At 35.9% G+C, this 23266-nt stretch overlaps 1 protein-coding gene across 10 annotated transcripts in view; it reads right to left on the reverse strand.

Annotated features, from left to right (window-relative positions):
- LOC143228773 (allene oxide synthase-lipoxygenase protein-like) overlaps positions 1-23266 on the reverse strand; it is a 141841-nt gene that overhangs the window by 98662 nt on the left and 19913 nt on the right. For 4 of the 10 annotated variants that reach the window (XM_076460122.1, XM_076460117.1, XM_076460120.1 and 1 more), the window contains exons 3-9: positions 17615-17659; positions 14567-14695; positions 11678-11775; positions 10150-10282; positions 6710-6805; positions 4077-4173; positions 2761-2878 (exon numbers count right to left, since the gene is read on the reverse strand). In XM_076460122.1, the coding sequence (XP_076316237.1) occupies positions 2761-2878; positions 4077-4173; positions 6710-6805; positions 10150-10282; positions 11678-11775; positions 14567-14695; positions 17615-17659 (716 nt within the window). The remainder of the gene's footprint in view (positions 1-2760; positions 2879-4076; positions 4174-6709; positions 6806-10149; positions 10283-11677; positions 11776-14566; positions 14696-17614; positions 17660-23266) is intronic. The other 6 variants (XM_076460113.1, XM_076460116.1, XM_076460118.1 and 3 more) reach the window with 3 other exon arrangements.

The following is a 23266-nucleotide window of genomic DNA, read 5'->3' on the forward strand; positions in this document are numbered from 1 at the left end:
GTATCAGCTACTTCCTGGCCATCAGAGAGCAAGATCGATAGGGGGACAGAATTATATTGCCCACTGACCATTCGAATCTTGTCCCATATGACTTTGGAACTGGGAGTGGAAGATATGCTGTTTATGAACTTAATCTAAAAGTCCTTCTGGTTTTGATGTCTTACCTACCAAGGATTTCCCGGGCCTTCTGGAAAGCGATATGGCTCGAGAGTGTGGGATACCTACGAAAAGTATCCCAGGCCCATTTATGAGCCTTCCGTGCCATGTGGCCAGCAGGATTCTACCATGAACGAGGATATCATGGAAAATGTGTTGAGGTTTTAGGAATACATTGAGCAGCTGCCTGTGTAATACAGTCTGTCACTGTTGTTACGTAGTCGTCTATTGATGGTTTACAGACGATGGTAGGATCAAATTCTGCAAAAACAGAGAAAAGTGCCAGTTGGTTTGATCCAACTTCCACCAGGATGCGCGTGTCGGGTGGCATAGATAGCGACCAGTTTCTCTCAAAATTATAGGAAAATGATCACTGCCTCGTGGGTTATTGTTGACCCTCCGTGAAAAGTTGGAGAATAGTAATTGTTTTTTTAATTTCGCGCAAGGCTACTCGACGGTTATCTACGCTAGACGTCCCTAATTTAGCAGCGTAAGACTACAGGGAAGACAATTTGTCATCACCACCCACCGCCAACTCTTGGGCTACTCTTTTACCAACGAATATTGGGATTGACCGTCACATTATAACATCCCCACGGCTGAAAGGTAAACTGAAAGAACAAAACCTTCCCTGGGAGGTCCCCTCACCACGTACAGGAATACACACTAAGTGGCTCTGATAACACTATGTAACACACATTTCGTTCCTGGATAGTATGTGTTATTTGCTTAAGTTGTAAAAGTACAGAAAATGGTCATTATTCCCTTCAAACATTGTTTTTGTAACCTGGAAAATGAAATTTAGAAATTCACCTATTTTATATGTAAAAACGGACAAATTTGTACATTTTCATTTACATAAGGTCTGAATAAAACAACATACGAATCAAGATTTACATGTATTTATACTAAAGTTATACAAAAATGTTTAGAAGTGAGTAGTTTTTCGAGATTTGTGACTGCAATGTAAATCACTTTCACGTATCAGCCCCCAAATATAGTCTCCCATTATGTTTTTGTTATTCGTTCTCTGGTCACAAAAGCAAAGTTTGAAGAGAAAAATAGGTCTTTTCCATTTACTTTAGTCTTAACTAATTGGTAAATAACACTTTCTGTCCAGGAACAAGAAACAGTAAACATTTTGTTACAAAGTGTTATTTAAGCACAAGTTTTGCAAGCACAGAAAAATAACGTTAACACCTGATATACGTTACAGATTTCTTTTCTATTTCACCCCCCATCCTGCTAGTACAGCGGTATGTCTCCGGATTTACAACGCTAAAAGCAGGGGTTCGATTCCCCTCGGTGGACTCAGCAGATAGCCCAATGTGGCTTTGTTATAAGGAAACACACACACACTTCTGTTTCACCGAAGGTAAAACTTGAGAACATTGGCCGAACTTTCTTTCAGTGAGGCCTGGCATGGCCTAGCGCGTTAAGGCGTGCGCTTCGTAATCTGAGGGTCGCGGGTTCGCGCCCGAGTCGCGCCAAACATGCTCGCCCTCCCAGCCGTGGGGGCGTTATAATGTGACGGTCAATCCCATTATTCGTTGGTGAAAGAGTAGCCCAAGAGTTGGCGGTGGGTGGTGATGACTAGCTGCCTTTCCTCTAGTCTTACACTGCTAAATTAGGGACGGCTAGCGCAGATAGCCCTCGAGTAGCTTTGTGCGAAATTCGAAAAACAAATCTTTCAGTGATCTGAATATTCAAAGGGCTGGTTCACACGGGTTTTGGATAACATTTCAAGATTAGATTAAAAACACTTATTATATTTAAGAAAAACAAAAAAATACAGACTAACTCTATGTTTCACACTCTCGTGTCATCATTCCAAGGTTCTAGCATGCTCGCCCTTTCAGCAGTGGGGCATTATAATGTTACGTTCAATCCCGCTATTCGTTGGTAAAATAGTCCAAGAGTTAGCGGTGGGTGGTGATGACTAACTGCCTTCCCTAACTTTGCACGAAATTCAAAAAACAAACAAGCATTTTGAATTAAAATAAAATATTTAAACTTTTAGATCAATGGTTTCTTCTTCACCAAGAACTTTTTCTTAATGAAGACATCTTTCTTTGGAAACGTTCGAACTTTTGAGATAATTTTTTGCAATTGTACTGTTTGTTATGATTTAACGTAATGCTACACAAAGGGCTATTTTATTTGCCTTCCCACCGCCACAAGAAATCAAATCCGGATTTTTATATTTAGAAGTCTGTAAACTTACTACCAACCAATCGGGGTCATGCCCTTTTATACATAAATAAATATAATACTGCATAATGTTTCCACGCCTTTCTTTTAAATTATTCAGTTTGAACAGTTACGAAGCAATGCCTGGAATGACCTCATGGTTATGACGCTTGACTCGCTGTAAATAAGCATTTCTTAGTCTGGTGTATAATAACCGAATAACGACTCAGACGAACTGTCGTATCATTATTCAAACACCTTAATGAATTCAGGTTACTGTACGATAAATTAGAAATAACTCATAAACCCTATAAATATTAAGCCTAAAATAGCTTACAAATATTAAGCCTAAAATAGCTTATAAATATTAAGCCTAAAATAAGCCTTCTTTAAAATACTAGGGAAGTAACTTACGCATTGATAGCGAGAAGGTACAAGAAATGTGGAGCCATTAGTTTAAAAAGTGGGTGGGAAGGTGACAAGTTTCTGTGAGTACACACAACAACTCCCTCCATTAACAGGTGGGTGAAACCTGAAAAAAAACATAAATACTTGTCATCATAGATTTCAAAAACTCTGTACTGTATGCTTTCTCATCTATCTATTAAAATATTTTATTAATTCAAAACATACAGGGTATAACATCCAAGTGAGATTCCTACTCAACTCTGCAATCTTTATTTTATTATCGTTGTAAAATAATTTAATCCAGAAGACGCTGAAATTTTGTTTGGTTTGTTTTTAATTTCGCACAAAGCTACTCGAGGGCTATCTGCGCTAGCCGTCCCTAATTTAGCAGTATAAGACTAAAGGGAAGGCAGCTAGTCATCACCACCCACCGCCAACTCTTGAGCTACTCTTTTACCAACGAATAGTGGGATTGACCGTAACATTATAACGCCCCCACGGCTGAAAGAGTGAGCATGTTTGGTGTGACAGGGACTCAAACCCGCGACTCTGAAATTTTGAATGATCTAACAATGGTTTTCCTTTGGTGTGACAGGGACTCAAACCCGCGACTCTGAAATTTTGAATGATCTAACAATGGTTTTCCGTTGGTGCGACGGGGATTCGAACCCTCAGATTACAAGTCGAACGCCTTAACCACCTGGTCAGTGAGGTACATAGCCTTTCGCTAATACATGTTTAATTTTTCTTAAATATAATACTGTTTAATGTGTCTTATTAATTTAATCGTGAAATATTTCGAAATAAAATTACTTATTCAATATATCAGTATAATTATGAAGCTTCCCGCTTCGCTTATCAGGTCTCTCAACATTAATCAGATCGAGCCGGTTTTTGGGACGCAACAGAATAGAAAAAGAAATCACGTATTTCTCAAAAATAAGGTCCGGCATGGCCGGGAGGTCAGGGCACTCAACATGGGTTCGAATTCTCGTCACACCAAACATGCTCGCCTTTTCAACCGTGAGAGCTTTATAATATAAAGATCAATCCCACTACTCGTTGGTAAAAGAGTAGCCCAAGAATTAGCGGTGAGTGGTGATGACTAGTTACCTTCTCTTACACAACTAAATTAGGGACAGCTAACGTAGACAACCCTAGTGTAGCACTGCGCGAAATTGGAACCAAACCAAACCAAAAATAAAAAGAGCCACGGGTATTTCTATGCCTAAAAAGGAATTAAAAAAAAAAAGACAAACGTCTCCTGGTTAGGTAAGTAAAGTTAAATCCATGATGCGGGAATCTAACATAGTAAAACTGACCTAAGTGGGTACATGACTGGTGGTATGTAGCATCAGCATTGTTGAAGATGATTTTGGCAAGTAGCCAAGTATACTTTGGATCACTTGGTAAAAACACCTATTACAACAAGAAATGTGAAACAGAAGTGGGTTAAATCATATAAAATCAATGTTATTGACATATTCAAAGTTCTTCAAACAGACTTTGTGAATATATATTTTAAATCAGCGTTTCTTCCTTAAACTTGAAACATGATCACGTATAATACTACAATGTTCTTTTTTATAATTCTTTAAGATAAAAAAATTGAATGCGGTTTTAAAGTTGATTTCAGAAATAGAAATTAAAATTTGGAGGAATTTTAGTCACTAAAGAAATGAACTACTTTTGGCATAATATATATATATATATTTATGTATTTAAAAGAATTGTGAAACATCAAGACAAACTCTCGTGTAAATATTCAGATATATCCTCAATATTTGCTTGTAAAATATCAGAATTTTCATGCCTACGACACCAAACGAACTCGCAAAGATACGAGTCAATATGTTACGATTAGTTACAAAATTTCGTTTGTTAGGCCTTTCAACCGCATTCCAAGTACTTTCAATTTGCTACTGATTTCAGAAACAAATTAAAATTTGGAGAACTGATTTTTAAATGGGAAAAAATTGAGAAAACATTACCATTTTTAAAGAATTTTTAATTAAATATATTTTCTATTTAAATAAACATACAAGTATTTACTAATTTGTCTAACTTTATCTAACCTCAAATAAACTGATCTAACCTAACAAATTAAAAGAAAACTTCCGTTCATTTCTCCAAATTTTGATCTATATTTGTTAAATTAGTATCGAAAATTACAATAAAAACTATACTTGTTATTCTTATTTGCATGCAGTGCATAATAGAAAAGACCCAACCAACAAACTTTAGACAACATTTAATTATAAAGGTGAGTTAAAAGCGTCGCCTAAAAAGAACAAAAAACATAAAACACACACTATATAATTTCACCGCTAGGTGGTCCTCTAAAGGACTTTACTATTAAATTTCCAGAAGAAATAATATAACACAAAGAAACTCTAACCAAAAGCATCAAACACAGTCCAGTGTAATTCTCCCTAACTGGTAAGCCTATCATTATCTAACCTGTTATTTGTCCGCTCTTGTAGTACACTTCCGGTAAGCAAGATATTATTAATTAATTTAGACGTCTAATGAGTAGCTCTTAACGATCAGACACGACTGTGGCTTTGTTAATAAATTGAGTAATTGTTTATGTTATTTTACTATTACACAGACAAGTAAAAGTAAGCGAAATTAATTGGTCAAATAAAACGTTCAAAATGACACACAGTTATAAACTCAGTATTTGTTACGACTCAAAAGGACAGTTTGTTACATTGCTACGTTAAACAGACAAATCGCAGCATCGTGTGATACTGTATCTTGTGAGAACAATTCCCCTTAATATTTTTCGAGAGAAAAACGTTTCTTTTAAATAAGGTTTAACCACTTAAAACGTTTCCGGATGAACCAAGCAGATTTGACTGAATGTCTTAGAATTTTTTATTTTTCAATAATAATAAAAATTAATAATTGCATTCTCAAGATAACGTTAAATAACCTTAAGGGGTAGAAAAGTTATGCGGCCCGGCATGGCAAGGTGGGTTGAGGCACTCGACTCGTAATCCGAGGGTCACGGGTTCGAATCCTTGTCACACCAAACATGATCGCCCTTTCAGCCGTGGGGGCGTTATAATGTGACGGTCATCCCCACTATTCGTTGGTAAAAGAGTAGCCCAAGAGTTGGCGGTGGGTAGTGATGACTAGCAGCCTTCCCTCTAGTCTTACACTGCTAAATTAGGGGCGGCTAGCGCAGATAACCCTGGTGTAGCTTTGCGCGAAATTAAAATATCAAACAAACAAACAAGCTCAACACTAAGTCTGACGGCTTACATTGCTTAAAATCGAGTTTCATGTAGTCTATTGTGTAACTTTGTGCTTAATAAAAATCACCGTTTTTATGATAGTTGTTTTTATTTTTAACATCGTGTACCCAATCTAAATTTTAACAGTTCTTTTACTGCTATCCTACTTACCACATCTGATTTAATGGGTTATGTGTATGATTACATTTTGTAATTAAATTAAAAGGATCATTGTAGAACTACCTATTGTCAGATGACATTTTGTGATTATGACCATATTTTGTACTTACAATCGTGCGTTATCTTGTGATAACGAATCTATTGTCAATCGTCATGCATGACCTGAAACTTTTTATAACAACGGAGATAACCCTGGTGTAGCTTTGCGCGAAATTAAAAAAAACAAACAAACAGAAAAGTTATAGAATCGCACATACAACTTCGTGTGGACATTAAACGATGATTAGGTGCTGAAACAGGTTTTTATTAAGAACGAGTCTAGTTGTTCGCCATACAAGTGAAACACGAAATAAATTTCTAACTTGATACATTGTATTTAATCTTTATACTCAGAGCGAGAACTGCCAGTGGGGTAAGTAAATTTGAACATTATGCCTTTTGTTTACGCTCCTTCCTGCACGATTTAATTTTATGACGGTCCAAATCTTCGAGATCTCTTGATTAGCATTTTGGAATCAATTTTGCAAACTTACAGGATTTTTTGGCCTTTCGTCTTGAAATAGTTGGATAGCAATTGGCATCAAATCTTTTTTCTCATTTAAGAAAAACAAAGCGATGGGTGCAGTCAACTAAAAAAATAAAATAAAACAAAGTCATAATTAATACAAGACTAATTGATAATTCATTAACTAAAAAAATAAAATAAAACAAAGTCATAATTAATACAAGACTAATTGATAATTCATTAACTAAAAAAAAAAAAATAAAACAAAGTCATAATTAATACAAGACTAATTGATAATTCATCAACTAAAAAAATAAAATAAAACAAAGTCATAATTAATACAAGACTAATTGATAATTCATCAACTAAAAAAATAAAATAAAACAAAGTCATAATTAATACAAGACTAATTGATAATTCATCAACTAAAAAAATAAAATAAAACAAAGTCATAATTAATACAAGACTAATTGATAATTCATCAACTAAAAAAATAAAATAAAACAAAGTCATAATTAATACAAGACTAATTGATAATTCATTATCTAATATATCAGTTAAATCATATGAAAGAACTAAGCCTTAATATGAAAAATAAAAACACAACAGCCTTGAAAACCTGAATAACAATATGTTTAGTTCTGTCTCAGAGGAAACTTCAATAAACCAAATATTTGTTTCTGTCGCGTTTTTTTTATTCTTCTTTCTGCCAACGTCTGCATGTAACAGAATGTCATTGAGTTTCACATCGAACATAACAAGGAAACGTCACATTTTTGTTGTTTTTTATCTTTTTCCTTTACATTCATGTGCTGTAGTTATGTGCCACAGTTAGTTTCATTCCGTTGATAATGAGGAAGTTATTTATAAAATCACCGTACGTTATTTGATGAATTAAATCAAAACAGAGAAATCCACACGACACAACGTCTTGCATACAGTTATTGTACTACATTGTACCCCTGATGTAGTCACTATGGCGAAACGTTGCCTCAAATAGAATTTATCCCCGCCACCTGGCGAATAAAGTTTTTTCTAGCGCTATTGTCAAAATGTCTAACTCCCTCCAGTACACACTATGAATTCTGAAAACCTCCTGGCATTTTTAAAACTGTCAGATTTAGCCTATTCTTTCTTTTATCAAATGTTTACTGCTGACATTTTAACACACAAGACGTATGGTTGTAAGATAGAAGTTTCTCGCACAGTCTCTCCTATTTCCGTTTCTGAAGTTCTATTCAGCACGTTTGTTAGTGCGTAGCTCCTTTCTTGAACTACCGACAGCAGAGGGCACTTAGCATTAACCTACTGTTATTTTGTATGTGTGTGTGTGTGTGTGTGTGTGGTCAAAGCACTGTGCAGTTTTTTGCTTAATAACAACTAAACTTTTTTTAAAATATATTTTGAATCATTTTATCACGCCAAACTTCCAATGTAAATATAAAAAGGGTTACGATTTTAAAATACAAGTAAACATTAAGCCTAATAACCATAGTCGACACTAACAGCAAGATGGCAAACAACCTCAGAATAATGGTCAGGTATATAACTAAAAAAACTAATCCAAGAGAACTTCTAAAAATAACACGAAATCAATTAAAGTACTTGTAATGTAATCAAAACGAATACTAATACTTTTAGGTAGGTCAGGTGTTTTTTTATTTTTTATTTTACTGAATATATAGGGTGGTCTAATGAGAGATACGCTAAACATAATAATTGTATAGACGCTATTATAAAATTTTTAAATTGGGCATTTTCAGAGACGTTACTAGGCGCTGACATATGGAGCCTGCCCCTCAGTTCTATTTGACAGCTTGTCGAATCCTCTATTGGTATCGAGAAAAACAACGTCGAAAATATTTACGCCTACGGGCCCAAGCCCCAAATCTTTTAAGCGCCTAGCGACGCCTCTGATAATTTTCTTTAACAGTAATTAGCTCTACCATTTATTCCATTTTGCTTCCACACGTTAATGTCTTAAACGACTAGGCCTACTCATGTAATACATTTGTTCGACAACACATTGTAGGCCTACCTGTTGCTATCTGTTCGATACTATAGTAACGTAAGGCTGTTTAATTTTTAAAAATTTCGTATAAAGTTTCACCATCCAAGGAAATTGATCCAAAATCCCTATGTTAGTTTTGGAAAACTTGACATTAATTATTATATCTGTAATAACTTAAGAAAAAATTTATTGGGTTTTAAATTAAAAAACAAAATTTCTCAAAGCTTAACTTTCGATCGCATCTATTCTCCAGCACCCTCTCGAATCTTGTATTTCTCAACACAATATTCAAAGAACCATTGTGCACTAATTTTAGGATAACAAAACTTCTACTGAATCTATACGTAGTTACACAAACCAGCTCTTTACGTTTCCTAGGCTTTTATCGTATAAAGCGTCTAAGTTTGGTAAATTCAAATTGTATACTCACAAAATACAATTAAAAAATATGTATTATAATTTCACGAGACACCCACAGGTTATTAGTGATCGAATTAGCTCAGTTTTAAACTCATTAGGTTAATATTTATCGTAAAAGGAATTTTAGGCGCAGAAACAACGTGGTAAATGTACTACTATAGACTATTAAAAATAAAATAAAAAATAGTAACACTCACCACATTAATTAAAATTTTTATATAAAATTATAGGGTTGTCATAACCTTATGTATCTATATCGTTATCAGAATTATTATCGTAGATTCGTGTTTAAATATTTTGAATTCGTATGGATGTAAAATTATTTAACATTTTGAACTTATTTTAAAATGTTTGTCACACATAAACCGTTACATACACACACATATATATAGTACAGTCAGTGTTGCTTAGTGATTTGATGTTCAAGTATTTTTAACACTGAAAACATCTAATTTCTGAACGTTTTTTAAAGTTTTACCTAAGATGTGAAAAGATTAAACCAATTAGTCCTGAGAAAAAAACAAGGTTAATTTAATGTCAAAAGTAAAATTTATTTAACGACGTTGCGTATAATACTGTTTAATAATCTACATTTATAAGGCAGTTAAGCTTACCAAAGGACATGTGCCCCAAAACGAATCACTTGTCAAGTATATACGTATGTTATACCTTATTTGCACCACAAATCTGTGACAAAAATAAGTGAACTACAAACCCTTCTCCTTCATACTCCTTTTGATTTGTTCGTCTCGGATTCAAAACCAAAAATATGTGAACAAAGTGAGGAAACGTACAAACAAAAATAAAAGCTCCAATTTACGTGATTGTTAAAATATATCTTCGATCTATTAATTTCCAGTTATTTGGGGTTTAAATTGTAACAAACTATTAAGTAAAAAAAGCGACAGGTCGCGAAAGTTAAGGACATGTTTAATTTTTATTATATTATATTAAAACCAATCATTGTCTTCATGACAATGAAACACGTGGTTAGTTTGGCGGCTTAAGTAAAGATTCTCAGCTTCTATTTAAGTTACCATTCGTGCATCTTTACAGTTTATATTGCTCAGTAACTCGTGATCAACAATAAACAAACGCTTTGCAACGAGAGCTTCTTCCAAGGTTAATCCTTCCAAGAAAGGTTGTAACATCTCAGAATCCACCTTAAACCTGAGGAGAAAAGAAGCAAAAGGTCTTTATTAACATGTGTTCACTAAAATACATTATTAGTTTAAAATAATATAAGTTAAAAAAAGGGAACAGTGTTTAACACTTTCGGGGATTGTATTATCTTTTTAACTTCTAAGCCTTGTGCAAAACAGCTTCTTAAATATTTTTTTGTATAATTTGCAATAGATTATATTCTAAGTCACTGAACAAAAATATGGCTGTTGCCAAGTTTGAGCTTATCTATTACAAAAAAAAACAAAAAACGCTCTTCTGTATGTAATTTTTTCCTCAAACATCTGATCAAGGTAACGGTTTTAACTTTACCATCAATGGATGGCATTCTACGGTGTTTATAAACAATGTTCAATTATTGCCGGATCTTTCCAAGTCTGAGGTCCTGGACTTCTTTTGTTATCATTTAAATACTTTAGAAATGCTGATTTTACGACGTTATCGATTAAGTTATGTGACCTGACTATCATGGTCAACTACTTCCAGCCTCATTCCAAATCGTAACCTCAATAACATCGATTACCCTTCAAAACTGATTTCTAACCACCTGTCAACAGTGGTTCAGTTTGCTAAACCGATGTCTTGCACCCATAGAAAGCTCAGGTGGCTGTGGTTCGGCATGGCCAAGCGTGTTAAGGCGTGCGACTCGTAATCTGAGGGTCGCGGGTTCGAATCCTTGTCGCACCAAACATGCTCGCCCCTTCAGCCGTGGGGCGTTATAATGTGACGGTCAATCCCACTATTCGTTGGTAAAAGAGGAGCCCAAGAGTTGGCGGTGGGTGGTGATGACTAGCTGCCTTCCCTCTAGTCTTACACTGCTAAATTAGGGGCGGTTAGCACAAATAGCCCTCGAGTAGCTTTGTGCGAAATTCAAAAAGAAACAAACAAACAATCGGGTGACTGATTCGAAAGTTTCTGAATTAAAAACTAAACAGCAACAAAGAAACTAAAATAACGTTAGTGATAATACAAATAACTTACTTAATACAATAAAATACTGCTTGTTATATTAATACCGGCGGAATTCGGTTTCATTAATACCGGCGGAATTCGGTTTCGGCAGAAGCAAACTGGCTCTTCAAAATATGACATTGAAACCAAATATTACGACTTGATGCTAAAGAATTAGGTTTTATAATATTCTATTACGCCAGGTCCAAAATTATTGGAAGTAAAATATACAATAAAATTATTAGATTAGAGCATTAGTTCAAATATATGACCTACAATGAATGAAATAATTAATACTAACACAGCTACTGACCCCAAAATTTTACACATTTATCAACTGATATAGTTAGAGGTATATATCAATAGATATATATCAGTTTCAACCTGACGTTTTATTTCTCTTCTAAAAAAGATTGCCAACTACTCGCTTACTTTGACGGAATTTCTGTACACAGAGTAATAAGAATGGGATTAGCTCCTTGGAGTCTCTGGAGACCAAACCATTTGTCCTCTGTCCAGTACTTGATACACTGGCAAAACAAGAAAAACAAAGCAATATTCTAAAGATGTTTACGTGGTTTATTTTCCAGCATGTAATCATATCGAACCGTGTTAATACTTTTAGACTACGTTCTATAGGGTCCACTACCGGTTAGCGGTAGATTTACGGACTTAAAATGCAATAATTCAGGGGTAAGTTCCTCGCGGAGGGCAGTGTGCTGATAGATATATATGTGAAAACGGCTCGTTTGGGTTGAGAAATATTTTTACGTAGAGGAGTTCAGGTTCACGAACCTGACGATGACCGAAGAAGGTCGAAACGTTGTTCGCTCCTCTACGTAAAAAAATTTTCTCAACCCAAACGAGCAGTTTTTACGTATATTTTTTTTTCTACAAGTGGGTTTTCTCGACATTACTGAGTGTGCAGATAGCCCATTGCGTAAGTTTGTGCTAAGAAAACAACATTCTAAGAGGTCATCACTTTAAGGTAATTTCACAATATTCCTCGAGCGGAAGTGTATGAAACATAACAGGTACTCACTTGCAAAGATGTGTTATTATTCATTTTCTTCAAACTGGATGATGAGTCAGCCGCTGGCGAGGCAAGCCCACCCGACTATATGTTAGCTATAAATAAAACTAATTATATTTCCCTGTTTATCGCTTAGCGTTATTTAGAAATTAAGCTTTGGGCTTGCCCTGTTCTATTCACAATAAGTACCGTAATGAATAAGACAGTTTACATGGTATTAAGAAAAAAAAAAACCAAAACCAAAACAACCTAGCTTCTTCGCGCCAAGTCTTCTGAGAAACGTCTTTCTTTCGTGTAACAGTAGTCTTGCGTAATCATTTTATGTTACGATAAATAGGCTAATTACACAAACTGAGCAAGCGCGTTGGGACGTTAAGATAAACGTGGAGAAATACACACATATCTAACTTAAGGAGCAAGTCAACAGTTAAGGAGAGTAGAACCGTTTTCAGGTTGTTTCTGATGTTGCATAAATTGGAAAGTGGCCAAAAGTTTCTCATTCAAGAAATTGCACACTTATCATCTGTATTTGTTTCATAAATTAAAAGGCAGACATTTAATAGAATTGCATACAAAGCACACATCTCATTTACAATGGGGCCTGGCGCGGCCGAGCGCGTTAAGGCGTGCGACTCCTAATCCGAGCGTCGCAGGTTCACATCCCCGTCGCGCCAAACATGCTCGCCCTTTCAGCCGTGGGGACGTTATAATGTGACGGTCAATGCCATTATTCGTTGGTAAAAGAGTAGCCCAAGAGTTGGCGGTGGGTGGTGATGACTAGTTGCCTTTCCTCTAGTCTCACACTGCTAAATTAGGGACGGCTAGCACAGATAGCCCTCGAGTAACTTTGTGCGAAAATTAAAAAAAAAAACAAACATTTACAATGACTCTTCCACGTCTTATTACACTTAATAAATGAACCGTTTCTGTGTTAAAAAAAAAAATGCTCTTACGCTGTCAGTCCTTTCTTATGCTAAGCCTAAAATTAGCTAGGGTTTCCTGATTATTCAGTTTGTTTGAAATTGGGAAGGGGGAAATCGCGTATAGCAAAATGTATGTTGGTTTTGTTAGCGTTCATTCTCATCTAACTGTTTTTGTTTCTTCTGTTGTTGTTTTCTAAACTAAATGCCAGTCGTACTGACGTCGTTTTAACAGACGATGACAGTATTTCCGTTTCAGCGTACAGTAAAACTGGACGCTGAATTTCATATATAAAAAAAGAAAACTAAATGGAAAAATACATACTATATAGTCCTGTGAAAATAAATACATTTCGTTGAAATTTACATTTATACACTCAGTTTAGTGCTATAGGATACCGCCAGAGGGTGCAACTTCGATTTCTAGTAGGCCCAACTCAGTTACTTAAAAAATAAATATAAAATCATAATGGAATAAGAAAACTATTTTTTATGTATTTCTAAAGGGCATTCTGCGTGTGTTTACATGGTTACAAACTACTGTGTGTTTACATGGTTATTATGTGATTAACAATTTCGTACACCGACAAAACAAACAATAAAAACAAAACGCTTAAGCTGGAAACAATAACGCTGATTAAGTTCGCGTATTTACGTATCTGATGTTCAGCTGTGGCATGTCATTTTGACATCCTGAAGTGCTCTTTAAAGTGCTTGGTTGGTCTAGTCATGGACAACATTCACATATTAATAGATCTTATATGAGTCTTTTGTAGCATTTATCGCTCATTAGTCGGCTTTCGATGCTGTAGCTAAGTAGTTAAAGACGTAATACCTACCAACAATGAAACCTAAGTTCTCCAAGATTAAACGATAAAAATGGAATCGTATAGAACATAATGAAAGATAATAATGCTCTAGGAAACCTATTATATACTCTCTTCTTGATGACGAGAAACTCACTTGAAGTAAAAATGTATCTCAGAACAGCTGGTATGGGTATTAACACTTTTATTGGAAAGCAGAGAACAACATTTCGACCTTCCTAGGTCAACTTCAGGTTAACACTGTTGTACACTCTGTCCTGTTTACCGAGAAACATATTAACATACCTTACACATAAAACATTTTAACCCTAACCTATATATATATATGTGTGTGTGTGAATTAGGTTACTGTTACAAACTGTTTAAATATTTTAAAGACTGAAGTAATACTCTGGACCTCGTCGCTAGAAATATATATTACCATTTACGAACAAGATGTTTTAACAATTTTAAAGTTATAAGCGTTTGACACAAGTTAACTTTATTCGTTTAGTACACATAATAAGTTTTATTGTAAACTGAAACGCTAAGCGCCACCTACCTCTGGTTTTTCGAGATTCCATCTGTAAACAGTCTCCAAGTCTTCAAAGGACTCCCATTTATCCTTAGTAGCAAGGTTGATCAGATTAATGGCGACAAGAAGGCTTCCCTTGTTCTTAATTATGTCCCACTGTAATTCATGTAAATCCATTTAATATTCACTACACAGCGTTTATTGTAAAAGGATATTTTAATGAAAGATGCCCGCGAAATTCTACAACATTCACGTGGCATTTTATTCTACAAAAATCAAACTGAAATGCAAAAAAAATCAACATTTCAAATTTACGATACAATTAAGATTTCAGTCTTTCAAACCACCCCCTTCCTTGAGCAAACTGACAGTGAGAGAAAAAAAAAAATGACAGGTATGTTATGTGTATAATTATTCAAATTACTTCTTAACTTAACAAAGACACATCAAACAAAAGTTGAAAAAAACATATATTTATACACTTATGGATTAAAACGTTAGCCGTGTCCTACGGATCATTAGTAAACTAGAAATATCGACGGTGTATATAAATATTATAGCAATAATTATAATTTTGAATGTTTTCAAATACAGTTTTTGTTACATAATATCTGACTTTGCAGTTTTAAATTTAGCCACTGTTATCATATTCAAATTTATTTTAATAATGGATTGTGAAATTTATGTTTATATTTTTCTTATTTCTTCTCGTCTCAACTTTAAATTGTAACCCGGAATTCTCGTATTTGAATAAATCAACACGTATTCTAATACAAGGCCACAGTCCGTTGTATTTCTAAGCTATTCGATGTCTCTCCACATTATCCGACTTTAATTTAGAAGTAACAGACAAGAGAAAAAGGCAACCAGTAAACATCACGCACCGCCAACTGTCGAATTACACTTTTAACAACGAAAAGTGGGATTGAGTGTACATAACGCCAACATGGTTGAAAGAGTGAGCATATTGTGTAACGGAACTCGAACCTTCAACCCACAGTCTGTGTTAAAAGCCTACAGAGAAAGAAAATTTGTTCAAATGAACCATGATTATTATAACATCATAAGAAAAATGTTTGCCATTTCTATTCGAGTAGATTATATTCCCTTGTATTATAATTTTACATTTAAAGAGAAATTAAAAATTCTGACTCAAACATGAGTATTTCCACGTAACCAACCGAAGGAAAATCCGTTCCTCTAACCCTGACGATGCCCTCTTGAATTCATATTCCTTGAAATTCTCAAACGTACGTAACATCTCTACGTCACCCATATTCTGTAAAAACTGAGACCTTACGCGTGTTATTAGAAGGAACAAAAATATTTGTTTCTCAGATATCTGGAATTCAGAACACGTCACGCACTTGTTGAACGAATATAGTAACAATTCTTATTTCTAAGAAGCCACAATTCAAAGGAAAAAACAATGTAATATGTCAGTTAAACTATATCTGCTACCGGTGGAGACCTCTTGTTCAGTACCACTAACATCATGACTCATCCAGCTGGCTGAAATACGACAGATATAGTAGTGGTCATGGAACTATATGTATATTATCAGTTTTCACGAAAAACAGTTGGTATGTAACACTTTATTCTAACCAAGCGTGACCCATTCATCATTGCCATGAACTTACAATAGGTCGTGATAGATTCTTAGTAAATCTTTTGATAGTGGTCCTATAGTACAGGTTTGTATTAAGACACTAGAACGTAATCTCAACCACAAAATGCAACAACAACAACGCATATATCAGGAAAATAAGACATACTTATGGCATCTTTCTCGACCCCTTCCACCCAACTACCTTCTAAGATACATATTACCCTGATATGGTAAACTTAAATGTTCTTACCAAAGTGATGTAGGCTTATCTTGGTACAGGCTAGTCTTAGAAGCTATTTGTCAAGGTCCAGACAAAAGATACTGGATATCTGCTGAGCATCTTACCGATTTAAGATGAAAAAAGAAGACTTCAGTGTTAAAACATGTCATATTTACTGCATCTATGTACAGGCTTGCTATCAAAAACAAAATACGAATCAAATCCTTTCTTACAGAAACGAAGGTGTTTTAATCACTTGTCAGGCAACTTGCTAAGCCTTACCAGACAAATGTTTCGAACTGTGTTTATATAATTAGACGCTGGGCTTTAAAGACAGATATGCCCATGCGCCAGAGTGAATAAACGGATATTCTAAAGTTTGGAAGTAAAGTCTTCTGAAAATTCATCTTGCTCGTACATGGCCACTCATCATTTGTCCGTTTCACATTTTCACCAAACAGACGTAAGAGAAACTATACCTGTCGGGCAAAATAAACTGAATTCTCGTTCCCTGGATTTCAAGACTTAGATACGCCCTGGGTGCGAGGTTAAACCAACCATCGAATAACAGTGGAACTTTCAAGGAACTCAGATGAAATTCTTATTAATTGAACTTGTTATAAGAAATACACCGTTGGTTTTGTTGGGTTTATAAGTCTGGCAAAACGACCATAACGTTTACCTAGTCATTTCAGAGCACGAAAGAGGTAGGACGTTTCAGTGTTGTGGGTTGTGTTGTTTATCGAGTGCTGTCAGTATAGCAGGATATCAAGCGATTACGTATCAACGACGTAATGAGTAGCTACACACTGCTTTGAATTAAGCAGGGAAGTAACGACGTAATAACAAAACGCATGAAGTATAATAAAGTGGTAATTGTTAACGACGTAGCAGAAAAATACACGTTACACTGAAATAAGCACAGAAACAACAACGACGTAACAAGAATTCGAACATGAAGTTAAATCAAACAGGTATCACCGAGAAGTAAACAGTAATAAAGGATTGTCTCATGAATAGTTTCTCATCCACTACAAATACGGCAACTGATAATTAACCTTATGAAAACAGGAGACCCACCTGGCCATGCCGGGCCCCCTGTACCAAAAAAATGTAAATCAAGAACTTTCAGACTTCACAGTTCGATAAGTTAACGAATAAGGTCACGTTTTGTCCCGAAGAGCTCGAGAGTTTAATGTTTCAGCAACTTGTTTATTCAACGTACAAAATTTTCAACTCGTCTTACCTTGTAATCGTCACTGAATTTCTCGTCAGATGGCAGCTTCCAGCTCTGAAAAAAAGATAAAGTGAGGTTATACAAATGTTGAACCCAGATGTAATGGATTAATGATTAATTAATTAAACCGAAATAAAAGTTTATAAGTAGATATTAAATCTGCTTTAAAATACAGTTGTTTTTTTTTACCAGTAAAATATGTCTTCATTCTGTGATAAATATTACATTACTTAATTAATACAATATATAACGTCGAAGAAAGGGCTAACAACTTGAATTAAGTTTAAAATATTACTATAAATATTTCGAATAAATTAGTAAATAAATTAAAAAAGAAACAGTAGCGGAAATAAATCAAGCGCCATCTAGTGATTAAATTATAAAGCACTCAGAAATTGACAACAACCGTGATTAATTGTTTTACGTTAAACCAAAAGTTGAGACATTATTTGTTTGAATCGAATCAGTTTGTGGAAATATTGAGACAGATATTTAAATATATATTGTTTGTTTCAAAGTTTTCAGGCAAGCCTACTTAAAGAGCTATCTGCGCATACCCGTCCCTGATTTTAGAATGATAAGACCAGATCGAAGGAGATAGTCGAGAGCATCCAACGTTATACATTAGGATTTGAGTCTTTCTCGTAACTACTTCTACAACAGATCAAACAGTTCCATGACAGTTTGTTTGTTTGTTGAATTTTGCGCTGAGCTACACGAGGGCTATTTGCGCTAGCAGTCCATATTTTAGCAGTGTAAGACTAGGGAGAAGGCAGCTAGTCGTCACCACCCACCGCCAACTCTTGGGCTACACTATTGCCAACGAATAGTGGAATTGACCGACACATTATAACGCTCCCACGGCTGAAAGGACGAGCATATCTGGTGCGACAGGAATTCGAACTCGCGATTCTCAGATGACGAGTCGAACGCCTTAACCCACCTGGCCATGCCGGGCCCCCATGAGAGTAAATACAAGGATTCTAGACTCGCTAATGCCCAGAATGAACAAGATTTGTCAGAGAGAAAAAGCTAAGAAGGAAGAAAATTACTGTAACTCCCCCTAACAGTGGATTCCCAGAACACTTGATACAGAAGGAAATAAACACGGAAAATAGCCACGAATAAAATTATAAATATACAAGTGATATCAACCTATGTCTGAGGTCATTCAGAAGACGGGATATGTTAAAAGCTAAATATACAAAAAACAATATGGTCACAAGAACGATGTCACTTAAAAGAAGTGACATTAAATAGCCTCATGAAACTATTTAACTGAATCCCGCTGTTCATGATTTCGTGTTACATACAGGTGTGGTTGTCATTGTTTTGGCAGTGTGGGTGGGAGAACGTTTGAGGGCCTCAGTATGCGGTGACATTTTAAAACATTGGACGACACTTGTCAGCTAGTGAAACAAAACTGTTCGCACTTACATCGATTAACTTCGTATGTGTGTGTGTGTCGTTTTGACTAAAGGATGGGGGACATGTCCCCTTTACTCCATTGATATCGTATACATTGATACCGGATATAAAAGTAATTTATTTGCAGAACGTGGAATATAACAAAAAATGGCGTATACTGGTGTACAATATTCACAAAATTGTCTGTTTGTGTGTTTGTTTGTTAGTAAGCAGAAAGATACACAATTGTTTGTCTATCTGTGCTGTGCCTACCGCGGGTACCTAAACCAAAATTTTAGCATTGTAAGCCCTCAGACTTATCTCCGAATCATCGAGAGGGCGTCTGCTAAATATATTTGAGACAGCCACATTTTCTTGGACAGATCTGAACGTTTAGTGTTCCCTAACGGTAATAACATTAACCTTTCTTTCTCTCACAATCACCATAACACGGAACCTTTCATCTTTAAACACGGAAGAACAATCCAAATAAATCACTGCACGTTTACTTGGGGTCGGATTACAAATTAGTTTTCACGTAGTTTTAAGTCTGCACCGCCATTTCTCAACACACACGTACTATTTTTCTCAAAACTTGTCATTAGTGGATACAAACCATATTAAAACAAACTTCTAGTACGTGTCCACTCAAATGTCATCAATATACACTTGGGCCGGACGTGGTTCAGTGGTTATCTTACCCCAATGTAGATCTGCGGGTCTACTGTTTGCGTTCTGTTACCACACAACAAAAGACACTGCGCTACACACTTTGAACGCTTGAGTGCGTTATAAGTGTGACGGTCAGATCCCATATTTGGTGTAAGATTAAGGTAGCCTAATAGTTGGTGGCAAGTTTTGTTATGTTGCTGCTTTCCCTCTAGTTTTATCAGTTATACATTAAGGACGACAAGTGTAAACAGAATTATGAAGTAAAAAATACCACCAAAATTACTTCACGGGACAGAGAGAGATTGTCTAATTATTCCCATTATGAGAGGAATTGAATTTCGCGCAAAGCTACACGAGGGCTATCTGCGCTAGCCGTCCCTATTTTAGCAGTGTAAGTCTAGAGGGAAGGCAGCTAGTCATCACCACCCACCGCCAACTCTTGGACTACTATTTTACCAACGAATAGTGGAATTGACCGTCACTTTATAACGCCTTCACGGCTGATAGAGCGAGTATGTTTGGTGTGACAGGGATTCGAACCCGCGACCCTCAGATTACGCCTTAACCCACCTGGCCATGCCGGGCCTCTCTACAGATGTTAATAATCCTCAAGCGAACTTTTGACTTAAATCAGAAGTACAGGATTAAACTACGTCACACACAAAGGATTTGCTGAACGAAACGTTAAAAAAACTGTTTGTGCATTTCCCGTATACATAATTTATACAAGTTATTGACAAACAAGGTGGAGTGAAGGTATTTCTGTGACTACTTGTGTAAAATACACCATTACCGAGGTCAAAGCTAATACGTTCATGTATATACATAAGAGTGTTTACATCTAACCGGTGTCACGTCGGCACGCGAGTATTTACGTAAATCTAGCCGGTGTTACGTGAACATACCAGTGTTTATTAGTTTCAAACAACTACATATACAGACGTTATTTCTTCAAGGGGAAACTCATATGATATTAAACCAGTGAATAGGTGGTTTTGGAAAATAACAAACCTGAACATTGTTGTATAGCTATCGTAAATATAAATCATAGGTGCCCATTGAGCTTCCGAAGTTATGTATTTAATTTCAGCAGAACACGTTCATATACTAGGATAAACTAACTGCGGAAAACAGAATCGTATTTTGACGAACTTCAGGCTGTGTCTCGAGCACCTGAAAGAATTGGCTACGTCGTACGATAATAAACTTCTCTAACGACTAGTTAGGTCCGTGAAATTGAAACTTCAAGAGGAGTGTGTGTTTTCTTACAGCAAAGCTACATCGAGCTATCTGCTGAGTCCACCGAGGGGAATCGAATCCATGATTTTAGGGTTGTAAATCCGTAGACTTACCGCTGTACTAGAGGGGGACTCTTCAAGAGGAAACTTGACTGTTGTCCAAAGCTATAGTGGGAAAACACTGGAACTGTTGCCATGAATGAGCGAAGTAAAACTAATTATGTCGTTATAATTATGACAATATAGCCGGAACACGTGACGTCAGAGTAGTCAGTCGCTACTGAGCTAAGATACATATTGTCTTTATATCAGAGGAAAACGTCATTGCTTTAAACCCTTACGTATTTATTCCAATACTCAGACTAATAAATAACGTACATTAGTGGCAGGTTAGAAAGTCAACAGTTTTTTATGTTTTGTTCTTTGAAAAAGATAAAATAGGTGTTTATTACTTTACACTGTTGTGCCACTAGAGGGATTCTCTTTATGTATAGAAATTTAACTGAAAATCAAATACTTCAAATGGCGAATTTGATTTAATATATTTGACAGTCTTCAGGCACATTAGTAATTAGAAATAATTAAGACCCGGCATGGCCAGGTGGTTAAGGCACTGGAATCGTTACCTGATGAACTCGGGTTCGAATCCCACTGTTTGTTGGTAAAGGAGTTGCTCTCGGGTTGTGAGTCAAGTACCCTAACCACGTAGTCAAACTGGATCTTTCAGGAGAACCCAAGACCATTCCTTTACCTTGTCGTCGTTTCGTGTTTGTTTGTTTTTAATTTCGCGCAAAACTGCAGGAGGGCTATCTGCGCTAGAGGGAAGGCAGCTAGTCATCACCACCCACCGCCAACTCTTGGGCTACCCTTTTACCAACGAATGGTGGGATTGATAGTTGCATTATCACGCCCCACGAGCATGTTTGGTGCGACTGGGATTCGAACCCGCGACCCTCACATTACGAGTCGAACGCCTTAACCCACCTGGCCGTGACGGACCATCCTTGTAGTCGTATTCAAACCACCCCAGTACTTTCACAGTCGTCTATCATTTCGCCAAATATTGTACACTTTTTTTTATCTCCCTTTCTGCACTAGTCCGGATGATAATGAAAGACACAGTTATTCAAATTCTTCTACTCACACTTTCTGTAAACAAACCGATCGGCGGATCTACCGCACTGAAAGTCACGACTGTAAGCTTCTAAGAAGGGAAATGATCTGTATGTTGCAATAAATATTTATGGCGTCGAAGGACCGGAGAAGATAATTTATTGTCATTTTCTTAGAATGTATGCAAGAGCTGGGCGAGGGGGAGATAAAATAGTAAGTATATAGGTTGTGACTGCATGCTCTGTCAATTTAGCCGAATTCGTAATCACAAAACAACCATCAGTTTTCAAACTATATCTTTTAATAACGAAAATTGGCAAGCTTTCAGTAAACATAAGGAGTCTGTCACATATACAGAGAAATAAAGTTTATTTATTAAGTATTTTTTATTAACAAATGTCACAATCCATCTGTTTCCACTCTTTCCATCACTTCAAGCACTGAATCGAGAAGGTAGTAAACGCTAAATACATTTTCATGAAGCATAACCCGTCACTTTGACAGCAACTTTTAAGAGAACAGTGAAATCGATTACGACAGATACAATGCCCCATAACCGCAAGTCAAAATGTATTTGGTAGCATATCGCGGCTCAAACTCTGGCCCTATCGATCCGCAGCCCGTTTTGCTAACAATAATGTCCAATACCAGAACATCCTCCTCCAACTTTAAAGCTGATTTAGAATAATGTCCAGTCTTAATTGTTTCTTGTTTGTATTCTCATTTTGTTTATTACGTTATTTTTACTTTTGTTTTGAATTTCGCGATAAGGGCTCTCCAGCTAACTGTCCCTAATTTATCAGTAAAAGACTAGAGGGATGGTAATTAGTCAACAACGCCCACCGCCACGTTTTGGGCTACTCTTATTTTTACCAATTATTATTGGGATAGATCGAAAATCATAACGTCCCCACTGCTGAAACAACAAACATATTCGGTTAGAGGGATTCGAACCCAGAGTTCAAAATAGTATTTCGTAAACCTACTGCTAACCCACAAAGTTTGCGATCCATGCAATAGATTATTTTTATTGCACCGATAAAATTTAACATGTTACATATTAGGGATAAGTAAAAGGTACAGAGATGTTATTTATACAGTTTTTTGAATGCCCAACACGGGTATTCAAACCTGGTTTCTAGCGCTGTAAATCACAGTGTTTGATTGTTTGTTTGCTTTTTTTAATTTCGCGCAAAGATACACAAGAGCTATCTGCGCTAGCCGTCCCTAA

Source organism: Tachypleus tridentatus, chromosome 10, assembly GCF_004210375.1.
Source record: "Tachypleus tridentatus isolate NWPU-2018 chromosome 10, ASM421037v1, whole genome shotgun sequence".
In the NCBI taxonomy this organism is placed as follows: domain Eukaryota; kingdom Metazoa; phylum Arthropoda; class Merostomata; order Xiphosura; family Limulidae; genus Tachypleus; species Tachypleus tridentatus.